This window comes from Tribolium castaneum, chromosome 5 (assembly GCF_031307605.1).
Source record: "Tribolium castaneum strain GA2 chromosome 5, icTriCast1.1, whole genome shotgun sequence".
NCBI classification, from domain to species: Eukaryota; Metazoa; Arthropoda; class Insecta; order Coleoptera; family Tenebrionidae; genus Tribolium; species Tribolium castaneum.
This window is the reverse complement of record NC_087398.1, coordinates 9,939,502-9,962,697: the sequence shown is the minus strand read 5'-3', so window position 1 is coordinate 9,962,697 and position 23,196 is coordinate 9,939,502. Positions and strand designations below refer to the sequence as shown.

Sequence of the window (23,196 nt, the reverse complement as noted above, 5' to 3'; positions counted from 1 at the left end):
ACCATCAGTAATTGAACTTTTCTTTGTCATTCTTAATAAGTTATTAATTTTATCACCAACGAGCTTAGGAAATGTAATAGACAAAACTTTTTATTTAAAAGAATACTCATTTTTCCCATGTTCCGTTCAAATAAGCTTTGTTAGGAGGTTGCACAATGAGTGATAGTAAAAAGAATTATACAATTCACACAGTATACTCGTACATGTTACTTCTCAATGTTCTCATGTTCTCACAGAATTCATGTTTTTTTACAATAGATATACTTATTTCGTCTTTTGATATGTAAAGTAAAAATAACTGCTAAAAATAGTTATTAATAATACGAGTGCGAAAACACAAGCTTAAAGTTCGAGGGCTGTCGTTATGCAACGAGCGTATGCGAGAACCCGGAACTTTAAGCGTTTTCGCATAAGTATTATTAAGTTTTTTTTGTTGGAACATTTTACTTTAAAACACGTTGCTATGAGAAGCGAGTTTTAAAATAGTGAAAACATTAATTTAAAACACGTTACTATGGGAAGCGTCTTTTAAAATAGTGAAAACACGCTGCTATGGGAAACGTGTTTTAAAATAGTGTTTTTCTATTTCGGTTTCGTACTGAGGTCACTTTCATTACGATACGCGATTTGCGTATCGTAATATCCAACGGAGTTCTATAATAATTACACTAAAACCAGGGTAATTTATTTGGATAATGTTTACAACCTAGTTTTCTGACAATCATTTGTTTCAAATGTATATTTTAATCAAATAAATCAAATATGAACCTTTAGAGGCTCTTGTACCATACATGATTCAGTGCAAGTAAGTAATTTGAGATCTCATATACTAATATAGTCTAGGATTCAGATATTAAAAAAGGCTTAAAATTTTACCAACAAAAAACATTTTTTTAATTTACCACTTATAGAAAACTTTGTATATAATGAACTGATTTTGATGCATTTTCTGAATATGTTATAACTTACAGCCGGATTCCACTGTATTTTATTTGCTATTTTAGATTGTTCAGTAAGTTTTTATAGGCAACCAATCATACGATTTTTCGAACGGAGGCTTCTTTCGTAACAAAACACGGTGGCAAAGTTTCTTTTCTAAATCTGACGTCCCTTAAGTAGCATATCACCTAAAAATGATTTTTTTTATTAATTTTAATTTTTTATTAATGACAATAAATTTCATGGCAATGTAAAAGTATACTAATTTCACATTACATTATTTGGATTTTTATCAGTACTTACAATTTCAAAGTACCCATAAAAAATTATGTAAAGTATTTGTGAAATCTGGTCTTTAAAACACACACTATATAAGTATATAGTATAAGACTAGTATATATAGTATAAAACTATAGTATATTAAAGTTAATATACTATTAAAATTTTGAAATTTTTAATAGTTTTTGCAATCGTGTTTTAATGCAACCGAAAAAAACTCAGTTCGAAAAACCGTATAATTGGTTGCCTGTACACCCAACTCTCTACACCACATAACCTACATGTTTAACTTCACATTTTCAACATGTAAACAAATAGTTATTAAGCGTAACAGTGATAAACTAATTAATAAGTTGCAACAAAAAGCGCTGAAATGGATTTTGACGATCCCGCCCTTCTCAAAAAACCAATCAAAGAAATCGAAGTAATTCAAGTTTCAAATTACAAAACCTAAAAGGTATTCAAAAATCATTTTTAGGAAAAATGGAAACTAGTGCCCGCCTTTTTAAAAGTCAAAGGATTAGTAAAGCAACACATTGATTCGTTCAATTACTTCATCAACGTTGATATTAAGAAAATCGTGGAAGCCAACAACAAACTAGTTTGTGATGCCGATCCTTTATTCTACGTCAAGTAAATTATAAGGCGCTTTATAAGTTTGGTTTTATCTTAATTTCGTAGATATACAAATGTTTATGTTGGACGACCGGACGTTGACGAAGGCTTCAACATTAGCAAACCTACAACCCCTCATGAATGTAGGCTGAGGGACATGACGTACTCAGCCCCCATTTCCGTAGATATTGAGTACACTAGAGGCACTCAGCGGGTATCCAAAGCTGGTTTAATGATTGGCAGGTAATTTATTAGAAAAATAAAAAAAAATATTGTAAAAACACCAATAATTTTTTTAAATAACAATTTAGAATGCCAATTATGCTCCGTTCCTCCAACTGCGTCCTCACCAACAAATCCGAGTACGAATTGGCAAAAATGAACGAATGTCCTTTAGACCCCGGCGGCTATTTCGTCGTCAAAGGCCAAGAAAAAGTGATCTTAATCCAAGAACAGCTCTCCAAAAATCGAATGATAGTTGAAGAGTCCAAATTTGGGGTCCAATGCGCTGTCACCAGCTCCACACATGAGAAGAAGTCGCGAACCAACGTCGTATGCAAGGCCAACAAGTACTACCTAGGACATAACTCCCTAACTGACGTAATTATTTTGTGCATTCATCGTCAAATTCCCAACAAATTTTTGCAGTTAGTCCCTGTTTCAATCATCTTCAAAGCTTTGGATGTGACAAGTGATAAAGAAATCTGCGAATTGATCGGAGTTGAGGATATTTCTAAACTCACTCCAACGTTAGAGGAGTGCCACACTTTAAAAATTTACACTCAGCTGGGGGCACTTAAACACATAGGTTCGAAATTAGTAGCTAAACGTTACGTGACGTCTGCTAGCAAAATGAAAACGCCAGTTGATGAAGCGAGGGACGTTTTGGCGACCACTGTTCTAGCCCACGTGCCTGTGGAAAACTACAATTTCAGGATGAAGGCCATTTATTTGGGAGTGATGGTCAAAAGGTAAATAAAAAAGTCAGATCATAATCACCGGGTGACAAAAAATTGAAATTTTAATTTGGCAACCCTGAGTATAAAATTCTCTTGTCAATTGTCTGAGTGTTGCCAATTTCAAGGTACAATATTTAACAATTTTTTGTAAAAAAGGGTGATTGAGGCACAGTCGGACAAGAAATTCATGGATGACAAAGACTACTACGGCAACAAGCGTCTCGAATTGGCCGGCTCTCTCCTTTCTCTTATGTTCGAGGACGTTTTCAAACGCTTTAACTGGGAACTAAAATCCATCGCTGAAAAAACCATCCCAAAAATCCGAGCGACTCAATTCGACGTTGTCAAGTATATGCGCTCGGATCTGATCACCAATTGTCTGGTCTACGCAATTTCGACGGTAGCCAATCACAAATCGCCGCGATTCGGCTTCTGATTGGTCGGTTTCAGGGCAATTGGACCATCAAGCGATTCCGAATGGAGCGTTTGGGTGTGACTCAGGTTTTGTCACGGTTGAGCTACATTTCCGCTTTGGGGATGATGACCAGAGTTAATTCGCAGTTTGAGAAAACGAGGAAGGTTTCAGGACCCAGGTCTCTGCAGCCGAGTCAGTGGGGAATGCTGTGTCCGAGCGATACACCCGAAGGAGAGGTATATAGTAAATTTTGTTTGCTTTTTTATACATAATATTACGGAGCAAATTAAATTCTCTGACTCTTTTTTGTCTTACGCCATTTAGTTCTGTTTTTATCATTGATTGTCTAGCAATAGCGTTCGCACGTTTTTAAATTGTGCTCGTTGCTCGCAAAATGCAAACACTTCAGTTAAAACCATACAACAAAAATTGATAGAATAAAGTAGCTGTTTGGTGATTTTTTTATTCGATCGGTGAAAAAATTAAAAAAAAAATTCTCGATGTACTTATAGGGAAAAACGTTCTATTATACACGTAAAGAAAAGTTGGCATTATCTGCTCGTAATTCCTTTCAGAAACCCATCACTCACAGATAATGAACAGCTTTTCTTTACTTGTATAATAAACGACTATTTTTTAACGATTACCAATCTGGTCAGCTGGAATAAGTATTATTGGTTGCATATTTATAGAAATTCAGAATAACTCACTATTGATTCACCCTGTATAGAAGTCTAACTTTACTAATAATTAAGCTACAGAAGACGGGAGCTGAGCAGGGTTATCCTGTATGAATGATTTGTATAAAATTTCCTTTTTTTTTGTTAATACGACTTCTTTACCTTGTCAGGCTCTGTTGAGCAGAGTTTAAAACATCGAACGCAAGCCAATGCTGTAGTTAATATAGTTATTAATAATACGAGAGCAAAAGCTTAAGCTTAAAGTTCTAGAGCTGTCGTTATGCAACGAGCTTATGCGAGTGTAATTTAACTTTTTTTGTTGGAATATTTTAATTTAAAACACGTTGCTGTGGGAAGCCTTTTTTGCTAAAAATTAAGATAGGCAATATCTATAGTCAAAAATTTTATTTACCAAAAAAAAATTCATAACTCGAAAACTAAAAGTCGTAGAGCAATGCGGTTTGTTCCATTGAATTCAGCGGCTTATTTTGCGTATAAAACCATCTTTTAACAAGATGTAAACTTTTAAAGTTTTTTGCTAAAAATTAAGATAGGCAATATCTATGGTGAAAAATTTTATTTACAAAAAAAAAAAAATAATTCATAACTCGAAAACTAAAAGTCGTAGAGCAATGCGGTTTGTTCCATTGAATTCAGCGGCTGATTTTGCGTATAAAACCATCTTTTAACAAGATGTAAAGTTTTAAAGTTTTTTGCTAAAAATTAAGATAGGTAATATCTATAGCGAAAAATTTTATTTACCAAAAAAATTCATAACTCGAAAACTAAAAGTCGTAGAGCAATGCGGTTTGTTCCATTAAATTCAGCGGTTCATTTTGCGTATAAAACCACCTTTTAACAAGATGTAAACTTTTAAAGTTTTTTGCTAAAAATTAAGATAGGCAATATCTATAGTGAAAAATTTTATTTACAAAAAAAATAATTCATAACTCGAAAACTAAAAGTCGTAGTGCAATGCGGTTTGTTCCATTGAATTCAGGGGCTCATTTTGCGTCTAAAACCATCTTTTAACAAGATGTAAACTTTTAAAGTTTTTTGCTAAAAATTCCGGTTATCCTCGATTTTTCCGTTTCTCGATAACTCTAATAGTTTCGCCGTAATTGGCGGTTGAAAATTGAAAAAAAGTGAAAATGGAAAGTGAAAAGTCGTAGAGCAATGCGTTTTGTTCCATTGAATTCACCGGCTCATTCTGCGTATAAAACCATCTTTTAACAAGATGTAAACTTTTATAATCTAGGATTCAGATATTAAAAAGAAGGCTTCAAATGTTCCATAACCGCCAAGTGTTAATTCCAGGCGTGCGGATTGGTGAAAAACCTGGCCTTGATGACCCACATCACCACCGATGTGGACGAATACCCCCTCATCCGATTGGCTAACAACGCTGGAGTTGTTGACATTAACATGTCCTCAGGCATGTCCATCCACTCCCCTGAAACGTTTTTTGTTTTCTTGAACGGTAACATCCTCGGAACGATTCGCAACTACAAGAAACTGATCCACACATTCCGGATGTTGCGACGCTCAGGCCTCATTTCCGGTTACGTTTCCATCTACCCCAACTTTTTGCATCGCTGTATTTACATTAGTTCGGACGGAGGGCGCTTGTGCCGACCGTACATCATAGTCGAGCGCGGACGCCCTCTGGTCACGCAAAACCACATCATTGAGCTCGAGAAGGGTATTAGGAGCTTTGAGGATTTTTTGCACGACGGTTTGATCGAGTTCCTGGATGTTAATGAGGAAAATGATAGTTTTATCGCTTGTTATGAGAAAGATATCACTGATTTGACGACGCATTTGGAGATTGCTACGTTCACTTTGTTGGGGGTTTGTGCCGGGTTGGTGCCCTACCCACATCATAACCAATCACCCAGGAACACGTATCAGTGTGCTATGGGCAAGCAAGCGATGGGTACGATCGGTTATAACCAAAAAAACCGAATGGACACCCTCTTGTATAGTCTCGTGTACCCACAAGCCCCAATGGTTAAAACAAAATCGATCGAGTTGACCAACTTTGATAAGCTCCCAGCCGGTCAAAATGCCACGATAGCTGTGATGAGCTACAGCGGTTACGACATAGAGGACGCTCTTATCATAAATAAGGCCTCGATTGATAGAGGCTTTGGCCGCTGTCTTGTGTACAAAAACTCGAAGTGTGTGATGAAACGCTACGCCAATCAGACTTTTGACCGCATTCAGGGCCCTTTGATTGACACCACCACCAACGCCCCCATGTGGAAGCACGCCGTTCTTGACATGGACGGAATAGTGGCCCCTGGAGAGTCAGTCGATAACAAGCAAGTGCTAGTCAATAAGTCAGTACCGACGGTTTCGGCCGTTCCCGGCAGCCAAACGACCTCAGTCGAGTACAAAGACACGCCCATTTGCTACCGCAACAACGAACCGAGTTATATCGAAAAAGTGCTAGTCAGTACGAACGAAGAGGACACCACAATAATCAAAATTTTGTTGAGACAAACACGTCGCCCCGAAATCGGGGACAAATTCAGTTCGAGACATGGACAGAAGGGGGTTGTGGGCCTGGTGGTGGAGCAGGAAGACATGCCGTTCAATGAGTACGGGATTTGCCCGGATATTATCATGAACCCTCACGGATATCCCTCGCGGATGACCGTCGGGAAATTGATCGAGCTGTTGGCCGGGAAAGCGGGTCTAGTTGAGGGAAAATTCCACTACGGGACTGCTTTCGGCGGCTCCAAAGTCAATGACGTTTGTGAGGAATTGGCCAAGCACGGGTTTAACTACCAAGGGAAGGATTTCTTCTATTCGGGGATCACAGGGGAGCCCCTTGAGGCCTACATTTACTCCGGGCCTGTCTATTACCAAAAATTGAAACATATGGTTCAGGATAAAATACACGCGAGGTAATTTGAAGTTCATGATAATTTTTTGATTATGGAATAAATGTTTAGGGGGCGTGGGCCTCGCGCTGTGTTAACGAGACAACCAACCGAAGGGCGGAGTAGGGATGGGGGGCTACGGCTCGGTGAAATGGAACGTGATTGTCTTATAGGATATGGGGCTAGGTAGGTGATTTATCTATTGATTGATCCGTTGTGTTTTAATATTGTTTTTTTAGTATGATGTTGATAGAACGGTTGATGGTGTCAAGTGACCAGTGTGAAGTTGACGTTTGTAATCTCTGTGGCCGACTGGGATACTGTGGATGGTGTAATAGTTGTAAAAGTTCAAGAGAAGTTTCAAGTATTACAATGCCTTATGCTTGTAAATTGCTTTTGACTGAATTGCAAGCGATGAATATCACAGCAAGGCTTACACTGAATCATTATTGTGAATAATTGATTTATGAAATAAACATAATTTTTTAAAGTAACTGTTTATTTTATTTTAAACTGCAGTTTTGATAGTGGGATTTATTATTTATTTATTATTATTTTTATGAACAATCTATTAACACATTTTGTTACGTCCCTAAGTCCCCTCCCATAGATATACAAAAGCAGAGATCTGCTTTAATGGTTTGCTGGTGGCATATATCACAACTTGTTAACTAAACGGTGTTCCAAGCTGTTGGGATACAGGACACAGTGGGCAAATCACTCGTTGAGGTAGATAAAAGTCAATTATTCATTAAATACTTGTTATTAGCTATGATATTTGGAATGTCCAAAAGGTGTAAAACACGTCGTAAAAAATTGTTTATGATCTATAGAGTAGTGCAGCAGTGAAAAAGTAGTAGAAGTTTTTTCACCTTAATCTCGTATGTAGAAATTTCAACAATTTAATGATTTGGACGCCACAGTTGTTTTTCTTTCTGCTAATGCTCTTCTATTTATTACAAATACACATAAAATAATACCACTATTTAGTTCAGTTGAGAAAAACTGTATTAAGAACACAGTTTTATTACATTCCTAATATTTTTAGAACCATGGTTTATTTTCCAGAAAGTTAAATTCTTCAACGCAAATTTTTGCAGAAAAGAAGCTCCATTAAAAAAGATTAAATTTTCTTTAAAACTCCGTACGCTACTCTTCGCTACTCTAATACTTTTTTTCTCTTGAGACCAGTCTGTGTCATTGCAAGATAATCTCTTATTATTTATTTAATATTGCCACATATTAATTTACTGGCTCCCTCGTTTGAGAAGCATAAACATTTTTGCAATTGTACTTCTTTGTAATAAGAAGTTAAAAGCCCTTAAATTGCTGAAATTTGCCACAATGCGGGATTAACGCAGAAACATGCTCAGTTGTAACGTCAAGAGAAATTTATTGTTAAACAGTTTTTTACGACGAGTCTTGTATTAATCTAACAGTGATAGTTAATAATTAGTATGTGGTAGTATAGGATTTAAAAAAGGACAATTGTGAGATTGACTTTTGTTCGCCTGAATAAGTGTGGGACGGCGAAAGAACAAATATTAGCATGGCATGGACCTCCTCCCAAATTTAAAATTTGAGATAGGTACTGATAAGAGGTGCACTAAAATATGTAGTTAATTACCTAAGTAATTAATATTATCTTTATAAAAAAACTAATTCTTTAAATACTGTCACACACTATATTACAGAGGCGGATAGCACCAGTCAAACCTGCTGGTCCCGAAAAAAATAGTCGCAAGCGTAAAAGCAAAAGTTATAATTATTTTATATGTAACCCTTTACTTCTAAAAACAAATCTTTATAAAAAAAGTTCTTTGATATTTGTGGACTGAGATAAAATAAAATGCAATATTATGGCAACGTTTCGATTTTATTTTTAATCATCTTTAGGCCGTCAATTGTTTTTATAGTATAGTTGCGTGGTGTTCGGCATTCTAAATTTACACTGAAAACCACCGAAACACAAAAAACAACTTCGAAAAAACATCAAATTCTTCCAATGAGATTTTAAGTACGTAATTAGAAATTAGTCATTAAATATTTAACCAGTAGTTTTATGCTATGATCAAATTAATAGATCACTTCGTCTGTTAATTTGATCTCTGCATTTAGTTTTACGGTTTTGTTTTCAAAAGGTGGATCTAAGCACAAATAAAAAGAATTGAAATAATTTGAAAAATTTTATACCATATTTGGTTATTTGCTTGAGCGCATTAGCCGAAAAATAACGGGCCGGACGCTCAGAGATTAACTCGTACGGTTTGAAGTCGTTGTCGTCCACTAACACAAAATAAATTCTCGAATAAATCTTCCAAATTAATCTGCAAAATCGCATGTTAACGTGCGAAGCACCACGGTACTAAGTTTTGAGTTAAAAGACCATAGTTTAGTAGTCGTTTTTTAATTCATTTCGGAAATATTCACTTAAACTTTTTTGTCCACATGGTTTTAATCAGCATTGAGATAATATAGCGGCGGGGCGCACGCCGCCAATGTGGACATGAACCTGTATTGGAAAAAAACACCAGCCCCGTTTTAAAAACTACATTTACTTACTCTATGTTCCCCTTTCGCACTTTTAAATATTCTGGGACCGTTTTCACCATAGTTTTCATCGACTTTTCGTCTTTTTTTTGTTGGATTTTTTACAAATGTCAATAATGTCAAATTGAAAAACTGCGCGCGCATGCGCTTTGATTTTCATCATTGATCATTTCGAGAATTCGTCATTTGAACTTTTTTGACTAATAATATAAAAGTGTTTCAATTCAATATTCCTTATTTATTTGCTTTTATTATCCCATTTTTGGTATTTTGCTCAAGCAGGTCGCCCAACATTACCTAGGCGGGGGGTTGAATTCAAAGAAAAACTATGAATGTGACATGCAACAAAGACAGACACACCTTTTTATGAATTAACGTAAGGCACGTAATGATTGTTGTAAAATTTGTAAGCATTTTGATTGGTCCCTTTGAGGTCGGCCATTAAAATTACGGCGAAAACCAATCGCTTTAGAGTTTTTGATTCATTGAAAAAATACCTTTTTGGACATGATTGGACCGTTTGAGGTCCGCCATTAAAATTACGGCTAAAGCCAATCAAATTAAATTTTCTAATTCATTGAAAAATTATATTTTCGGATATGATTGGTCCATTTGAGGGCGACCATTAAAATAAAGTGAGAAACCAATCACTTTGAATTTTTGGAGTCATTCAATAATAATTTAATGGAAATGGCTAGTTTAAATTAAATTAAGTTAAAATTTTAGTGAAAAAATTGGCAGTAGCAAATCTCAATTGACACAAATTTTGACTTTTATGGACTTTGAATGCACTTCTGCCCGTTGAACGCGTTATTATCGAATACCTGCCTCAGGTTCCAGGTGGAACATGCAATATTGCATTCACAAACGTAATTATTTTCCTAATAATACGAAGGGTAATCTAAGCAACTTTGCTCTTTTTTTCAAATATTTTAATAACTACCTACTTACGCTTAATTTTCACGAGTTTTAGTTAGTATTTTTTTAGTTAGTTTTAGTTAGTAGGTATCCAATTGCCCTGGCTCAGAAAAAAAGGGGTTGAAAACCGACAGAATCATTTGACTTTTAATTGTTGTTACATTTCTTTGAAGATTTTTGCAGTTACTTATGCTTACGCCTTAAAATTTTTGAAGAATTTTGCGCCCGTTACTGTTACGATTATTTTGCACTTTTTTGTGCTTTTTGAATTTGCACAATTGACATATATAGGATCAAAAAGTAATTTTGATGTGCTTCTGAGACTTTCAGTAATTTTTTTTATGTGCCTAATTTTAGTGGTCATACGGAACCAAATTCTGGAAAATAGAAACAATCAAAAAACTTATCCAAGGTTTTTTCCATAAATACCAGTTTTTTTTTTTGGCGCGCACTGTATAAAACAAGCCTTAGCACAAAGGCATCTGAAATTTTGAACTAGATATAGGTATTTATTTAAAATTAAAGTTCAGAATGCAAAATATAAATTGTAGGTGCCGACAAATTCACAAATGAAACTATTTCACGTATTTTCTTGCTTCTTTAGAGTGGTATTTTAATTTCGACTATGCTCAAAGTACTAATTGGTTCCGCAAATACAACTTTTTTTAATTGCAGTCAAGGGAATTAATAGTACAAATATTTTTATGGAATGTGGTGGTAGCAGAGGTTTGGCTAAGCAAAATACAATTACGTTTCGTGGACATTATAATGACACAGTTTTTGTGTAAACATTAGGTAAATTAAATGTGAATTTCAAAAGAGTAGCTGGAAGGTAGGTATTACAAAATCAATCAGAAAAACGCAAATTCAATTTTTTTTGCCTTGTTTCGAGTAAAACCATTTCCGGCCAATTCCAGGTAAGTTCGCCCTCATCCCTCAAAGGAATTGCAATCATTTCATATTCAAACACCGGAAAAAAAAGGGTTTTACCCCGTCAATAAAATTCCACTTCGTATTTGCACAATCAACCTGTCCCTTATTTGGGCAATAACCGGACCACCCCTAAAGAATTTTTTCGCCCATCGAGCAACGCAGTTTTCTTCATATCTTCATTAAACACGGCGCATTTAATGATCGTCGTATAATCCGGGAAGATCAAAGCGGCCGCTGGTCCCACAATCCGGGATAATAAAGACATTAAAACAAGTGCTTCTGATACCTGTCCAGCTCTTTTACAACTATTTGGCCTGCAATAAACCATCGACGCCGACGCAATTTTCAAGGGACGACTTTTTTCTTTCGTTCGATATATCAGGCGGCGGCCGCCTCGAAAAATCACTAAACCAACACCGAACAACCGGTTTTTGGTTCACCAAATTTTTACGTGTAATGTGAAATGTACACAGCGAGACTTTAAAAATAGAGAAGGCGATTGCATGCCCAGCTAGACGTAGAGAGGTGATAATTGATTGGGCACACCACAGAGACGTAACTGGCACTACTGACGGACCCGGACTACACTTTACAGAGTTCACACGAAAACTAAGACAATTTACAAAATTCTAGGAATTTTTGTCGATCACAAATGAAAATTTCTTCGCAATCAGGGACGAGCCAACAATTTTTTTTAAGTGAACCTCACAATTTTAGATTTTTTTTCTAATTTTTTAATTCGCTGTTTTCGATTCTGAGAACAAAAAACAACAGGTTTTGTTATACAGTAAATTTTCACTAACACGAACTTCCGGATAATCCTTATGAAAAAATAAAGAACAAGATCTAAGAAGAACGAAAAATGCATTTTTAAAAATTAATATAGCAGTGCTACTAATATACAACGTTTTTACATAATTTCCATTCTATTTTAATGGAAGGGAGACTTTGCACAAATTTTTAGATTTTATTTTCTGTTTTTATGAACAGTATCAGTAGATGTGAATTTTTCTTTATAGGAATATAGTACTAGTCAAACTGTTTGCAACCTATGCTTAGAACCACATTTGTAAAATTTGAAATACGAGCAGGAAAAATAAATATAAAATATTGACGGACGAGACACAAAAAAGACTTCACATTTTTAATGTTGAACAATATCATTACAAAATTCTGCCAGTGTTAAAGGCTCTAATTGCAACAATTATTTTTGAAGCAAAATGTGAAACTTGTTGAAACTTTTAAAACCATGAGGCCGAAGAACAATGTGTAATGACTTCTAAATAATTTGCCTACTTTTTGTACATCACGGATGGGACATACAATATAGAGTGTACAAATAACTCTAAGAAATTTATTCAAACAGATTTTAATTATAAAGACTATGAATAGCAAAATTAGACAGAAGAAATAAAAATTCTTTGTCATGTTTAACGAAGTGAGAAAAAAAACACTTATTACAGCGAAAATTACGAAGATCAAAAAGTAATTTCCACTTTCTAGACTACCAGAAACTTTTCTTTTCACATATTATTCAACAGTTATCTCGTATCAACAATGAATTACTTCAATTGAAATTTATTTAAATTATTGTTTCCCACTTTAAATCCACAACAAAAAACTTTTTGTCGCAAAATACATTAAGAATAAACCCAATCGTGTATTTTGAAAAAAAAAACATTAGGTAATAAAATTATTTTGAAAATATGTATTTCGGTGTCAGGTTTCAGTATTCCTGAAATGGCTGACTTTCTAAATATTTTTTGGATTCAGGTACACCTCCCTTTTCAAAAATTGATAACTTTATCAATGTTTTTAATTTAGTTTTTTTGATATTTGAATAAGAAAGCATAGATTTTTTCTTTGAGGTTTTAAAATTTGAAAAATTGAGAAGGTTTATTGCCCTTTCCAAATGGAATGCTTCAGTTTGTCTTTACCAAATGAAGGAGAGTTTAATTTATCTTGTAATATTTTCGTAAGTACAGAATAAATTCATAAAGATCAAGTTTGAAAAATGAAAAAAACTATGGCTAATGAATTTCTTAAGCTCAATAAAAAGTTAAAATAACTTGGACATAAAGTACTAGGTATGAATTGTTAATACAGATCGATGTAGAACTAATTTCTATAGAAACACCAATCACCAACTATCCAACTGATGAAATTTATGTAACGATAATTCGTTAGGAAACTGGAGACATTTTATTTAAAAAAAAAGTGAGTAAACACAAAGTCCTCCAAATGTAACTTTAAATTACAATTAAAATTTGAAAGTACTAAAGTAAAGATTTAAGTTTTCTTTTTCCAGTGTCTAAATACTATTTCAAAATATTTAGAAATGAGAAAATTTTTAATTTTTGAAAAACAAGGTCCAATTCAAAAATTTCTATTTATGTAATTACTTTGAATTACAGCAATTAGTAATAACTTACACTGCCTGATAATTATTTTATTGCGTATGTTGCGTATTGGATCTGCCTTGTGTATTCAAGCAGCAGTAATTTTTTTTATTTTTGCTGAAGTATGATGAAAGTAGAAAATGTGAATTATCGGTTAGAGGCTGCAATATTTAATCACAAAAAGTTTTACGTGTTTATGAAAAATGTAGATATTGAATTTACTGGTACAAGCATTGCTTTAGAAAAAACTACAAAAAAAATGACGTCAATCAATAATTACCTTATTTATTTATTTATTTTTAACCTAGCTCTGTTAAACTTAAAAGCTAGATAAGGTTAGATAGGGTTTTGAGATCGCAAAAAATTTAATTTTTTCTCAAAAAATAACATTTCCCTAACGCTAAAGAGCATCTGTTTAAGAATTTTTTACCGTGAATTTGGTTTGACCTATTAGGTAATTGCCTAAAAAATGTAATTTTTATTTTCTTTTGGCGAGTTTTGGCCACGTTTTTGCATCAATTGCTTTAAGATGGATGAGTCAGCACGTCAAGATCCACCTGTAGCTGTCCATACCACTGAGAGGTGACCAATAGAAATCTGTGGGTGGGGTCTATGGGTTTCCATCGATGGCAGCAGCAGCCCGAAAGTTTTAGTGATGTTGGCGATAATATGTTAAGATCTCTAAAATGTAAGAAGTACTTATCGATTTGGTGTGAAATAATGACAAATAATATATAATAAACGTTTAATTTACAAAATCCCGAGCTGTGTGTTTATCAAATAAGCATCTAGTGTATGATTGACATTTTAAATAACTAAATGTATCAATTAATTATGTTAATTTTTTTAATAAATCGGTGTGAAATTTAATTGTGCGACGCCAAGTTTAACGCCATACATGAGGAACGCAGGTAAGTGGTGAGCGAGTTTAATGCTGCGGCAAGAGACGAACCGAACCCAACTCATCAAGGTTTTATGTAGTTTTTTTTCTATGAAGGAACTGAGTGAAAATCATTAAAATTCCCATTTGTCAAGCTTTTAACTTCGTAAAAGATACTGTTGATCTCAATGAAATGTGTAAATAGAAAGATTTCTCTAGCATTTTCTTTGAAGCGAGTCCTTCATGTTTAATGACACTTTGAGTTTCTAGGTCATTTTGTTGGAATAACTCGAGGGCAGATGCATATTTTTCCAAAATATATTGTAAAAAAACAAATAGTTTTTTTCCAATTTTTTTTAAAACAGTGGGCACTATGAACTTTAGTATACCTACATATTGATTATAGTAATAGTTTTCTGATGATTGCCGTCGCTGAAAACCTTTGTAACTAATGTGTCGTAGAAAAAAAAACCGCACCAGATTCTACCAATTATTACAAAGGAAATTAATACTGAAAAATACAATTTAAAAAATATAGCTCAAAAAATGCTGTTAAATGAGCTATGAAACAAATTTGTTCAAATTGCATGTGTGCGTCGGAAGAAAAAATACCTAGGGACTTTTAAAAAAATAATGATGCCAATTTTTTTCAACTAAAAGGTACAACAAAGTTCAAAATCCTTCTTTTCAAATAAGATTTTTTACAAATTACTATTACCTACTATTATAATACCTATACAATAATGTATCAAAGTAATAAAAACAAATTTTACTGAAATTGTTAGAGAAATCAACATGTGTCTCTAGAAACAAAATAAGTTGTAGAACCCAGACGTCTGGATATAGATTATAAAAATAAATATTGATCGTTTAATTTGGGCTATGTACTTAGGTATGCTGTTGTTTTCCTCTTAAATTATTAAATAATTATTTTCTTTTTAAGAACATTCATTTTCGTGATAAATTTTTAATTTGATTTTTTTAATTTGCTATTACCATTATATTATACTATATTATACTATTTGAGAGAAAAAAAAAAGCTAATACTTTGTAATGGAAGACCAATAATAATAAAGATAGATAATAATTGTTTGAAATCATTATAACTTGCTTGAAAGAAAATCATGTACCTGTAGGTATACCTACTTAAATCGACGAAATTAATTTTTTTGTTCGATAAAACAAAAAGTAAGTACATATTTATTACCAAACGTAAGGAGATATTAAAAGTTGACCGATTTTTGCCCTTATATCGTAGTTTATTGAAAAAAAAATCCTTTTTTGTACTTTTCAAAAGTCGTTTAGGTTAGTTATTGGAGCTACGTTCTTTAGCTTTTAGTGCTTCTTTCTGAAATTTTAAACGTTGCTTATAAAAATCTTTTGTCTTTTTTGTATTTAAATCAAGTTTTTTTGTCTGGATCTACGAGAATATTGTTAAAACGACAAAAATGTTCTTCTTTTTGATTATCTTTGCTAATACAAATGAAATATAAAGTCGATACAAATTGATTTTGAGAATCTTTCCTCTATTTACTCGCAGCGTTTTAGCACATTTACTGTTTGGAAAACTCCAAATTGGCACGATTTGTTGGCCTCATGACGTCTCAGATAAACAATTAAAAATTGATCAGTGAGTCCTCCGAACAAATATCGTCTAATATGTAAAGTGCCAGGTACGGTAGCATCCCAATATAGCGACTTGTAAGAGTCACGCATCGTAATATGTACATTGCACATTAGTGGACTCCATTACAAATGCAGAAGAAATCTCAACTTAACGATATTTGTCCAACGTCACCGCTTGAACAAACACCAAATTTTATGCCTTTTTGGCCGATCATCTGCACCTTTCAATATTTGATCGCGAGCTTTCTATATGAATTTATAAATAATGAGCAAACATGACCTCTGGCGAAATCTCAAACAAAAAAAAATTCGTTTCAGTTTAGACTTCGCAATGGCACAGCACATCCTCTCCGCCGTCGAATCCGAAATCACGTCCGGTGGAAAAAGCAAGGGGGATCCAACTGAACGCGATTTGATCGTCACTCTTGATGATCGAGACCTTTGGCTGCGATTTGAGTGTTTGACGAACGAAATGATCGTCACGAAGAACGGCCGGTGAGTACCTTCTTTGGCGGAAGTAGCAAATACGTTTTTTACAAACGACTACTTGTGTTATTGTTGAATCATTAACAAGCAAATAACAACCTGAAATCTAATAATGTTGTGTTAATTATTACCAACACTCGGCCTTAAAGCGCGCAACACTAATTTGATTGCTCAAAAAATTATATAACTTTTTAATAGAGTTTGCAGAGTGGTTTAGTTTTGCGAAGAGGATTAATTTCGTGTAGGAAGCGGAGACGATTCTAATGAAGCTTTATTTCTATTGCCGTTAACGCAAATATTTGAATAACAGTTGAAATTGTTTTGCGGAATGAAACTCGCCGCTAACCACGGCAAAAGTTCACTTGAAACCAATCAAGAAACATATTTTTACCAAACTATGTCTAGCCAATAAATTTAAATACGTAATGTTCACAAAAAATCAAAAATATCAATGTTTTTCTATTAAAAAAACTTTTTATTAGAAATATACATAGATTAAATTCATCACAATAGTGTATAACTGGCTGCCTATGCATAGTTAATTTTTTACATTTTTGACGAAAACCTTCCCCTAGGCGCATGTTTCCCGTGGTGAAGGTCACCGCCGCAGGCCTCGACCCCAAGGCCATGTACACCGTCCTCCTGGAGTTCGTCCAGATCGACCCTCACCGCTGGAAATACGTAAACGGGGAATGGGTTCCTGGAGGCAAAGCAGAAGTTCCCCCTTCAAACCCCATCTACATCCATCCCGAGTCTCCAAACTTCGGTGCCCACTGGATGAAAGAATCCATCTCGTTCGCAAAAGTCAAACTTACGAACAAATCGAACGGAAACGGTCAAATTATGCTCAACTCCCTCCACAAATACAAACCCACTGTTCACCTGGTCCGAGTAGGCACTGAACCCCGAAGAGTCATATCGTTTCCGTTTCCGGAAACACAATTCATTGCCGTTACCGCTTACCAGAACGAAGAAGTGACCGCGTTAAAAATTAAGTACAATCCGTTCGCCAAAGCCTTCCTTGATGCGAAGGAACGCCCGGATAGTATATACCAGCGGGAGTACTCGCCCACCTTCACCCAACAACAAACCCAGTACTCACAATATGGGTCATGGTTCTTGCCCCATCAACCCATCTACCCGGCCGTGACCGCAACCGTACAACTATCAACATGCACAAGGACCACATTGAAAAACAATCGAGCATCGCCTTATCCCATGCAACGCCCCAAGTCGGCGTCCCTCTCACCCCCACCACACGGTAAACTACGCCCACTCAACACAAACCAAACTTGATTGGTTCATTTCAGTGTACAACCCTCCGGATCACATCCAGCAAGCCACGCCTTACAGTGCACCAGGCCCCACCTACTCCACCTGGTCCACGGTCCAGACCCCCACCACCGTAATGAGCCCCACGATCAACTGCTGGTCCCTCACTTCAAGCCCCCCACCACCGTATCAAATCTCCGCCCAACCCACTCCAAGCCAATCCCCCAACCAAATCTACCAACCCGTCACAAACCTAACCAACCTAACATATCCCAGTTATTACAACCAGGACGTTTCATGCACACACTACCAAAATCCCGAGTACATCTCGGTGGTCAACCCGGAAAGCCCCTACCCCCAAATTGGGTCAGAGCGAGCCACGCCTGTTGGCTACCACCAGAACGAAGTGGGCGGAGTTATCGACGACGGAGGGAGTGGCCAAAACCAGCCGGAGTCGCCCGAATCCAGCTCGAGCACACCGCGACACGAATGGGTCGCTCAAAATCATTTATAAACTTGTAAAATTGTAAATAAAGGAGTGAAAACCATCCGGTTTGTTTAAATTTAGCGCCGAATCTGGTTGCTGCGTAACTGTTGTGTTTACAAAAATAACAAACAAAAAAGTTTGTGCGTTTGTGAATGGAAGGTATCAAGCGATTTTTGTTCCAAATGGGCAATTTTCGGGCCCCCACTGGCAAGGAAATGCCAGAAGTGGTGAGTTTGGACCATGTGATGACCATTGATGACGCTGGACGGTGAGTACACAAAATTTGTCAAAACTGTGCTAATTGTGAGGTAGGGCTCCCGAAATGAATAAGAGAACGAAAAGAAAAGCTGGAGTAATATTCGATCTTTTGTTTTGCATTTTTATTATTCTTCTGTGGGTGATAGCGTTGTCTATTCTTGTACGAACTGGTATTGAAAAACCAAATGAGGAGTTGTTTTATTTCGGTACAATTATTAAAATTAAATAAAACTAAACTAAACTTGATTAAATTAGGTTACTTCGTGCTAGTTTTGGTGATTACGGTGACTGGGGTTTACTTTGAAGCTTTGATTTTGAGAGGTTTTGAACGGCTTACTCCAAAAGTAGCGGTGTGTCTCCGGAAAAGTGTAATTAAAAGTATGTTTACTTTACCAAAATTAAGTACTTCAGAGCGACATTTAATAGGACCGTACGTTATACGAATGCGACTCTTTCAAAACCCAGATGAAGACTTCATCGAAACAGAACTCGACGAAAACCAACTGACGATTGACGGGGTTTTGGAGTTGTGTGCCAAAGAGCTTGGCGTGGAGAAAAAGCACATCGTGCGCGTGAGGAAGCTCCCAGAGACGAAAATCCGGAGTGATGCTGATGTAAAAAGATTCAGTCGTTTGGAATACTTGGAGGTTTTTTCTGAATAAATACTTAGAACTTGTAACTGTGACTTATAAATCGCCTCCTGTTTTTCGCAATCGCGTAAACCATGGCTTCGAGACTGATTGCATTGCTGAAATTGCGCTGGCAACTTCGCACTTTCTTCAGTTTCTTCCCTAGCACGAAAAACGTCTCCATCAATCCTTTTCCTTTGACTCGGACCAGTCCGCGTTTCTTCAGTTCGTACCCTTGATGCACTAGCAACTAAACAACAATTACAAAAATATATAAAACCAGGAAAACTAACCTGGGCTGTGTTTTTCGGCACTTGTATTTCACCCATGAGCCCGGTGCTGTCCATCCTGGAAGCCTCATTTACGGTGTTACCCCACACATCGAAAATGGGCTTTTTGGCACCGATGACGCCACAAACAAGGTCACCGTAAGAAATTCCCACTCTCAGATTGAACCGATTGAAGGAATCGCGGTTGATTTCTTCGAGTCGTTGCCGCAGGGTTATCGCAAAGTCGATGAGGGCCCCCAAGTGCTCAGGGGTGTCTCCGATAAGGGGGTCGTGTTTTATAGAGGGGTTGAGGCCCGAGACGGCCATATACGTGGCGGTAGCACTTACGGTTTTGATCTTCTCTATGGAACTAAAACGTTCGTCGTCCAGGACTTCGTCGAAAGTTGCTACAAAATTAAATGATTAAACCAAAAAAAATAAAAAATCGTACCGATTATCTCATTGAGCAGTCTCAAACATTCCAAGCCTTTAGCCTCGGAATAAAATTTCGAAAAATTCGGAATGGTGGCGAAGAGAACACCGATCCCGTCACGCGCTTGCGAATAGAGTTCCTGAAATAGTAAGTGAGGATTGTTTTGCTGAACGTTCGTAAAAATACTTCGTTTCTGTATTCGCGGCTCAGAAAATGCTTGGCGACATGTTCTGGAAGAACATTTGTTAATAACTGCATGTTGGTCTGGCGGGCTGCGCGCATTCCATCGAGCTCGATTTGGGCTTTGTGTTTCCACAAAAAATACAAACGTGAAGTGACTTCAATCAATCTTGCGTGGTAAAATATTAGGAGGAAAAATGCCACCAAGAGAACTGGAAACTGAATTGGGAGCAAAGAGCTAAAAGGCGTTTCAGTTTTTGAATTGTTTACTCCAAATTGGCTTACTTTTCAATTTCAGGAAAGAAATGTTGCCTGTAGGGCTCAATGTTTGCCAAAATGACATACACAGACACCAAAAGAAATGCTAACAATATTTTTATTCTGTAGTTGATTCTTATAGCCGTGGCCAGTGCAAAGAGGTAAATAATCCAGGAAAAAATCACCTTTTCAGGGTGTATGTTACTGTTGGCGTCATTTTTTAATTTCGACTCTATTATCAAAGTTGAAACACCAGACATCGACATAATTATGACCACGCTTGCCAGAACCGCAGTTCGACGCCTTCTGTTGGAACTTAGAGATTTATTAAATTTTTTCACAATTTTTGGAAAATGTTTGTATTGGTCTCCCGCTACAAGAAGCGTCACTAGGGCCAAAAAAACACTCACTGATATGAAAAGAGTGGCCAAAGTTGGTTGGGTCCTAAAATCACAAGTAATAAATCAAAACCAGATTAGTCATTTCATACGGATCGAAGACTATAAGTTGGCAAATCAAGGCAAAAATCCACATTATAAAACAGCAAACGATGTTCGATCGGTACATGTCATTTTTAATTTCGGTATACTAAAAAAGTGATAAAAACGTCGTGCAAAAGTAATTTTAAAAACCCAACTTGTTGTTCCAATTCCTCGTCCACAAATTTTAACGTTAATTTATTAAGGAACGTCCACTGCTGCTCTAAATTCGTTTCAATCATGTTCGTAATGGTATCATTACAATGCGGTGCTTCAATTTCGGATTCTCTCCTGGAAACATCGTATTTTCCTTTAGTTTTCGAAATGCAGGTCAGACTTTCGGCGCTGTTATCCTCACTTAAGGCCCTTTGTAGCTACAAAACGCGGCAAAGATGTTTTTTGAAAATTCGTGAGTTGTCCTTACATTTTTGAAGGGAATTTCCGGGATCCAGTCCACGTTAACCGACTGCCTTTTCGGCGGCGGCGTGGCCATTTTGGGCAACTCCACGTTCTCGTAAACGGGGTCCTCCAAAATAAAGTACGTTTGAATGTCATTTTTGCGTAAAAGCGAGTCCTTTTCCCTGCCGTGTGCCGCCTCGACTCTGAATTCCTTGGTCAAGGCGCGAAGCGTGGCGTCGGAAATGTGCACTCGCCTGAAAATTTTTGTAAAAACTCAAGAAAATCTTCACACCTACCCTGCAATGCCAGTTGCTTCCATCCGATTGGCAATTTTGACATCATGGGACCAAATATCGAACTGCCACTTCCTCAAACCCAAAACGCCACAAAGTACTGATCCGGAATGGATTCCTATTCTCATATCGATATCGACTTGAGTTTTCGTTTTCGTGTCCTTGATTGCTTTGATCATGTTCAGGCCCATTTCGACGGCACAGTCTGCATGGTCCTCGCGTGCGTTCGGCAAACCTGACACGCAGTAGTAACAGTCACCCAAAAGTTTGATTCGCAAACAGTCATGTTTCTGGAAAATTGGGCGAATGAAAGGAGCTAAAAGGGGCGGTTTGTACCGTCGCTAATTTGTCGAACCGGGCGAACAAGTCGTTGAGGTTCCTCACTAGTTCCTGGGCCGTGCATTTACTGGCCAAGGCTGTGAAGCCTTTAATGTCGGCAAAAAGGATGCTCACATTGTTGTACTTGTGGATGTATATTTTGTGGAACTGTTGCGGTTGTACCGAGCCTCTCCGTTCTTCGTTCTCGATATCTGCGAACATTTCTTTGGCCACGAAGTCGGGAAGGATCGAGAAAATTAATTGGACTTGTTTTTCGTTTTCTTGTTGGGCTTTGAACCGATTTTCCAGGAAACGTAACGTTTGAACAAAGGATCTCCTCTGACTTCCGTCCGTCAAAATTTTGATATAAGCTCCGGCGAAATTAACCGTGAAAAAGAAAACGCCATCGCAAGCAGTTTCTTTCAAATCAAAATTATTCTCTAGTTTGTATAAAACTATTAAAATGATGTGAACCATAAATGAAGTACTGCCAAGTACAAGGGCCCACAAAAGTGAAAGAGGGAATAAGGTGTATGGTACGAAAATTGTGGTAATACTGTACCAGACGTAGTACCAAAGCCTTTCTTGATCTTTTTTATCAAAGTTATCTACAACACCTTGATTTTATTTAGTAATTTGGTGGCACAAATGTGTAAACTAACTGTGAGTCATCAAAACCACCCACGAACACAAAGCGGCCCAGTTCAGGTGGTTCTTAGGTAAGCACTTCCAACATATTAAGAATAGGATAAAATTGAAAAATAGGCAGCAACTGTTGACGGTTAGTTGTGTCGTGTAGCGTGGTAATTGGGTTAAATAGTACACAATAAATGGGATCTATAATAAAAATTTAAGATTTCTTGATACCGAATCAAAAGAATACGTACTGAGAGAAAGCAATCCGTCAAAATGATCAGAATTAAAGTCTCACGACGTTGTTGGTGAGAATAGTCTAAATAGAGCGATTCTAAATACTTGCAGTAAAATTTGTTGGTCCATCGATGCAATCGGATGCCTTTATAAACCCGACTTTTCATTATTCGAAAATCTGTAACAACTCGTTGCCACTCACCGCATTTCTCGAACTATTCCTGTTTTTACAATGACAAACAAAATTGAAAATATTATCTAAATCCTGAAAAACCCACATATGGTCGGGATTCTGCTATTTTGTAAAGTTATGATGTTTGTTGATCAGTGTGGGGGCGTGTGGTTGCGAATGGTGAGTATTATTAAAGCAATCTCGATTTAAATTTTAAGAAAAAATATTTTTTGTGTGGTATAAAATTATAAACGGCCTGAGAGAAAGTTATTTTTAATTTTCTGGTCCAGTTTCTTTAATTAGAGAATTCCA

At 36.3% G+C, this 23,196-nt stretch overlaps 3 protein-coding genes across 5 annotated transcripts; 2 read left to right on the top strand and 1 right to left on the bottom strand.

Moving 5' to 3' along the window:
* Window positions 1–1,448: 1,448 nt before the first annotated feature.
* On the top strand, window positions 1,449–7,269 carry Polr3B (RNA polymerase III subunit B). The gene is made up of 10 exons (XM_961456.4): window positions 1,449–1,642; window positions 1,697–1,851; window positions 1,900–2,076; window positions 2,145–2,433; window positions 2,482–2,804; window positions 2,949–3,192; window positions 3,243–3,443; window positions 5,205–6,799; window positions 6,848–6,961; window positions 7,015–7,269. Exons 1-10 carry the CDS (start codon window positions 1,592–1,594, stop codon window positions 7,232–7,234), a joined length of 3,369 nt encoding a protein of 1,122 aa, XP_966549.1. The 5' UTR covers window positions 1,449–1,591; the 3' UTR covers window positions 7,235–7,269.
* Window positions 7,270–14,129: 6,860 nt separating this feature from the next.
* On the top strand, window positions 14,130–19,263 carry byn (brachyenteron). 3 transcript variants are annotated; one of them, XM_015979710.2, is made up of 7 exons: window positions 14,130–14,486; window positions 16,405–16,576; window positions 17,143–17,828; window positions 17,878–18,594; window positions 18,639–18,790; window positions 18,840–18,962; window positions 19,011–19,263. In XM_015979710.2, exons 1-4 carry the CDS (start codon window positions 14,474–14,476, stop codon window positions 18,351–18,353), a joined length of 1,347 nt encoding a protein of 448 aa, XP_015835196.1. In that variant the 5' UTR covers window positions 14,130–14,473; the 3' UTR covers window positions 18,354–18,594; window positions 18,639–18,790; window positions 18,840–18,962; window positions 19,011–19,263.
* LOC107397949 (adenylyl cyclase 78C) lies at window positions 18,836–22,947 on the bottom strand. Its single transcript, XM_015980094.2, has 12 exons — window positions 22,730–22,947; window positions 22,505–22,679; window positions 21,861–22,459; window positions 21,528–21,814; window positions 21,257–21,485; window positions 20,991–21,206; window positions 20,844–20,941; window positions 20,381–20,797; window positions 20,102–20,333; window positions 19,934–20,054; window positions 19,507–19,889; window positions 18,836–19,463 (listed from the first exon to the last, which is right to left on the bottom strand). The coding sequence occupies exons 1-12, from the start codon at window positions 22,877–22,879 to the stop codon at window positions 19,251–19,253; spliced, it is 3,120 nt and encodes a 1,039-aa protein (XP_015835580.1). The 5' UTR covers window positions 22,880–22,947; the 3' UTR covers window positions 18,836–19,250.
* Window positions 22,948–23,196: the final 249 nt, after the last annotated feature.

Bases quoted from the DNA above. Each gene is read 5' to 3' on its own strand.
- Polr3B (XM_961456.4), top strand. From the start codon at position 1,592: ATGGATTTTGACGATCCCGCCCTTCTCAAAAAACCAATCAAAGAAATC. The intron at 3,193-3,242 runs GTAGCCAATCAC...GGTCGGTTTCAG, and splicing joins TGGTCTACGCAATTTCGACG to GGCAATTGGACCATCAAGCG. The intron at 6,800-6,847 runs GTAATTTGAAGT...ATAAATGTTTAG, and splicing joins CAGGATAAAATACACGCGAG to GGGGCGTGGGCCTCGCGCTG.
- byn (XM_015979710.2), top strand. The intron at 16,577-17,142 runs GTGAGTACCTTC...ACCTTCCCCTAG, and splicing joins ATCGTCACGAAGAACGGCCG to GCGCATGTTTCCCGTGGTGA. The intron at 17,829-17,877 runs GTAAACTACGCC...GGTTCATTTCAG, and splicing joins CCTCTCACCCCCACCACACG to TGTACAACCCTCCGGATCAC.
- LOC107397949 (XM_015980094.2), bottom strand. From the start codon at position 22,879: ATGAAAAGTCGGGTTTATAAAGGCATCCGATTGCATCGATGGACCAAC. The intron at 21,486-21,527 runs GTAGGTGTGAAG...AAAAATTTTCAG, and splicing joins GAAGCAACTGGCATTGCAGG to GCGAGTGCACATTTCCGACG. The intron at 20,334-20,380 runs GTAAGCCAATTT...AACGCCTTTTAG, and splicing joins TTCTTTCCTGAAATTGAAAA to CTCTTTGCTCCCAATTCAGT.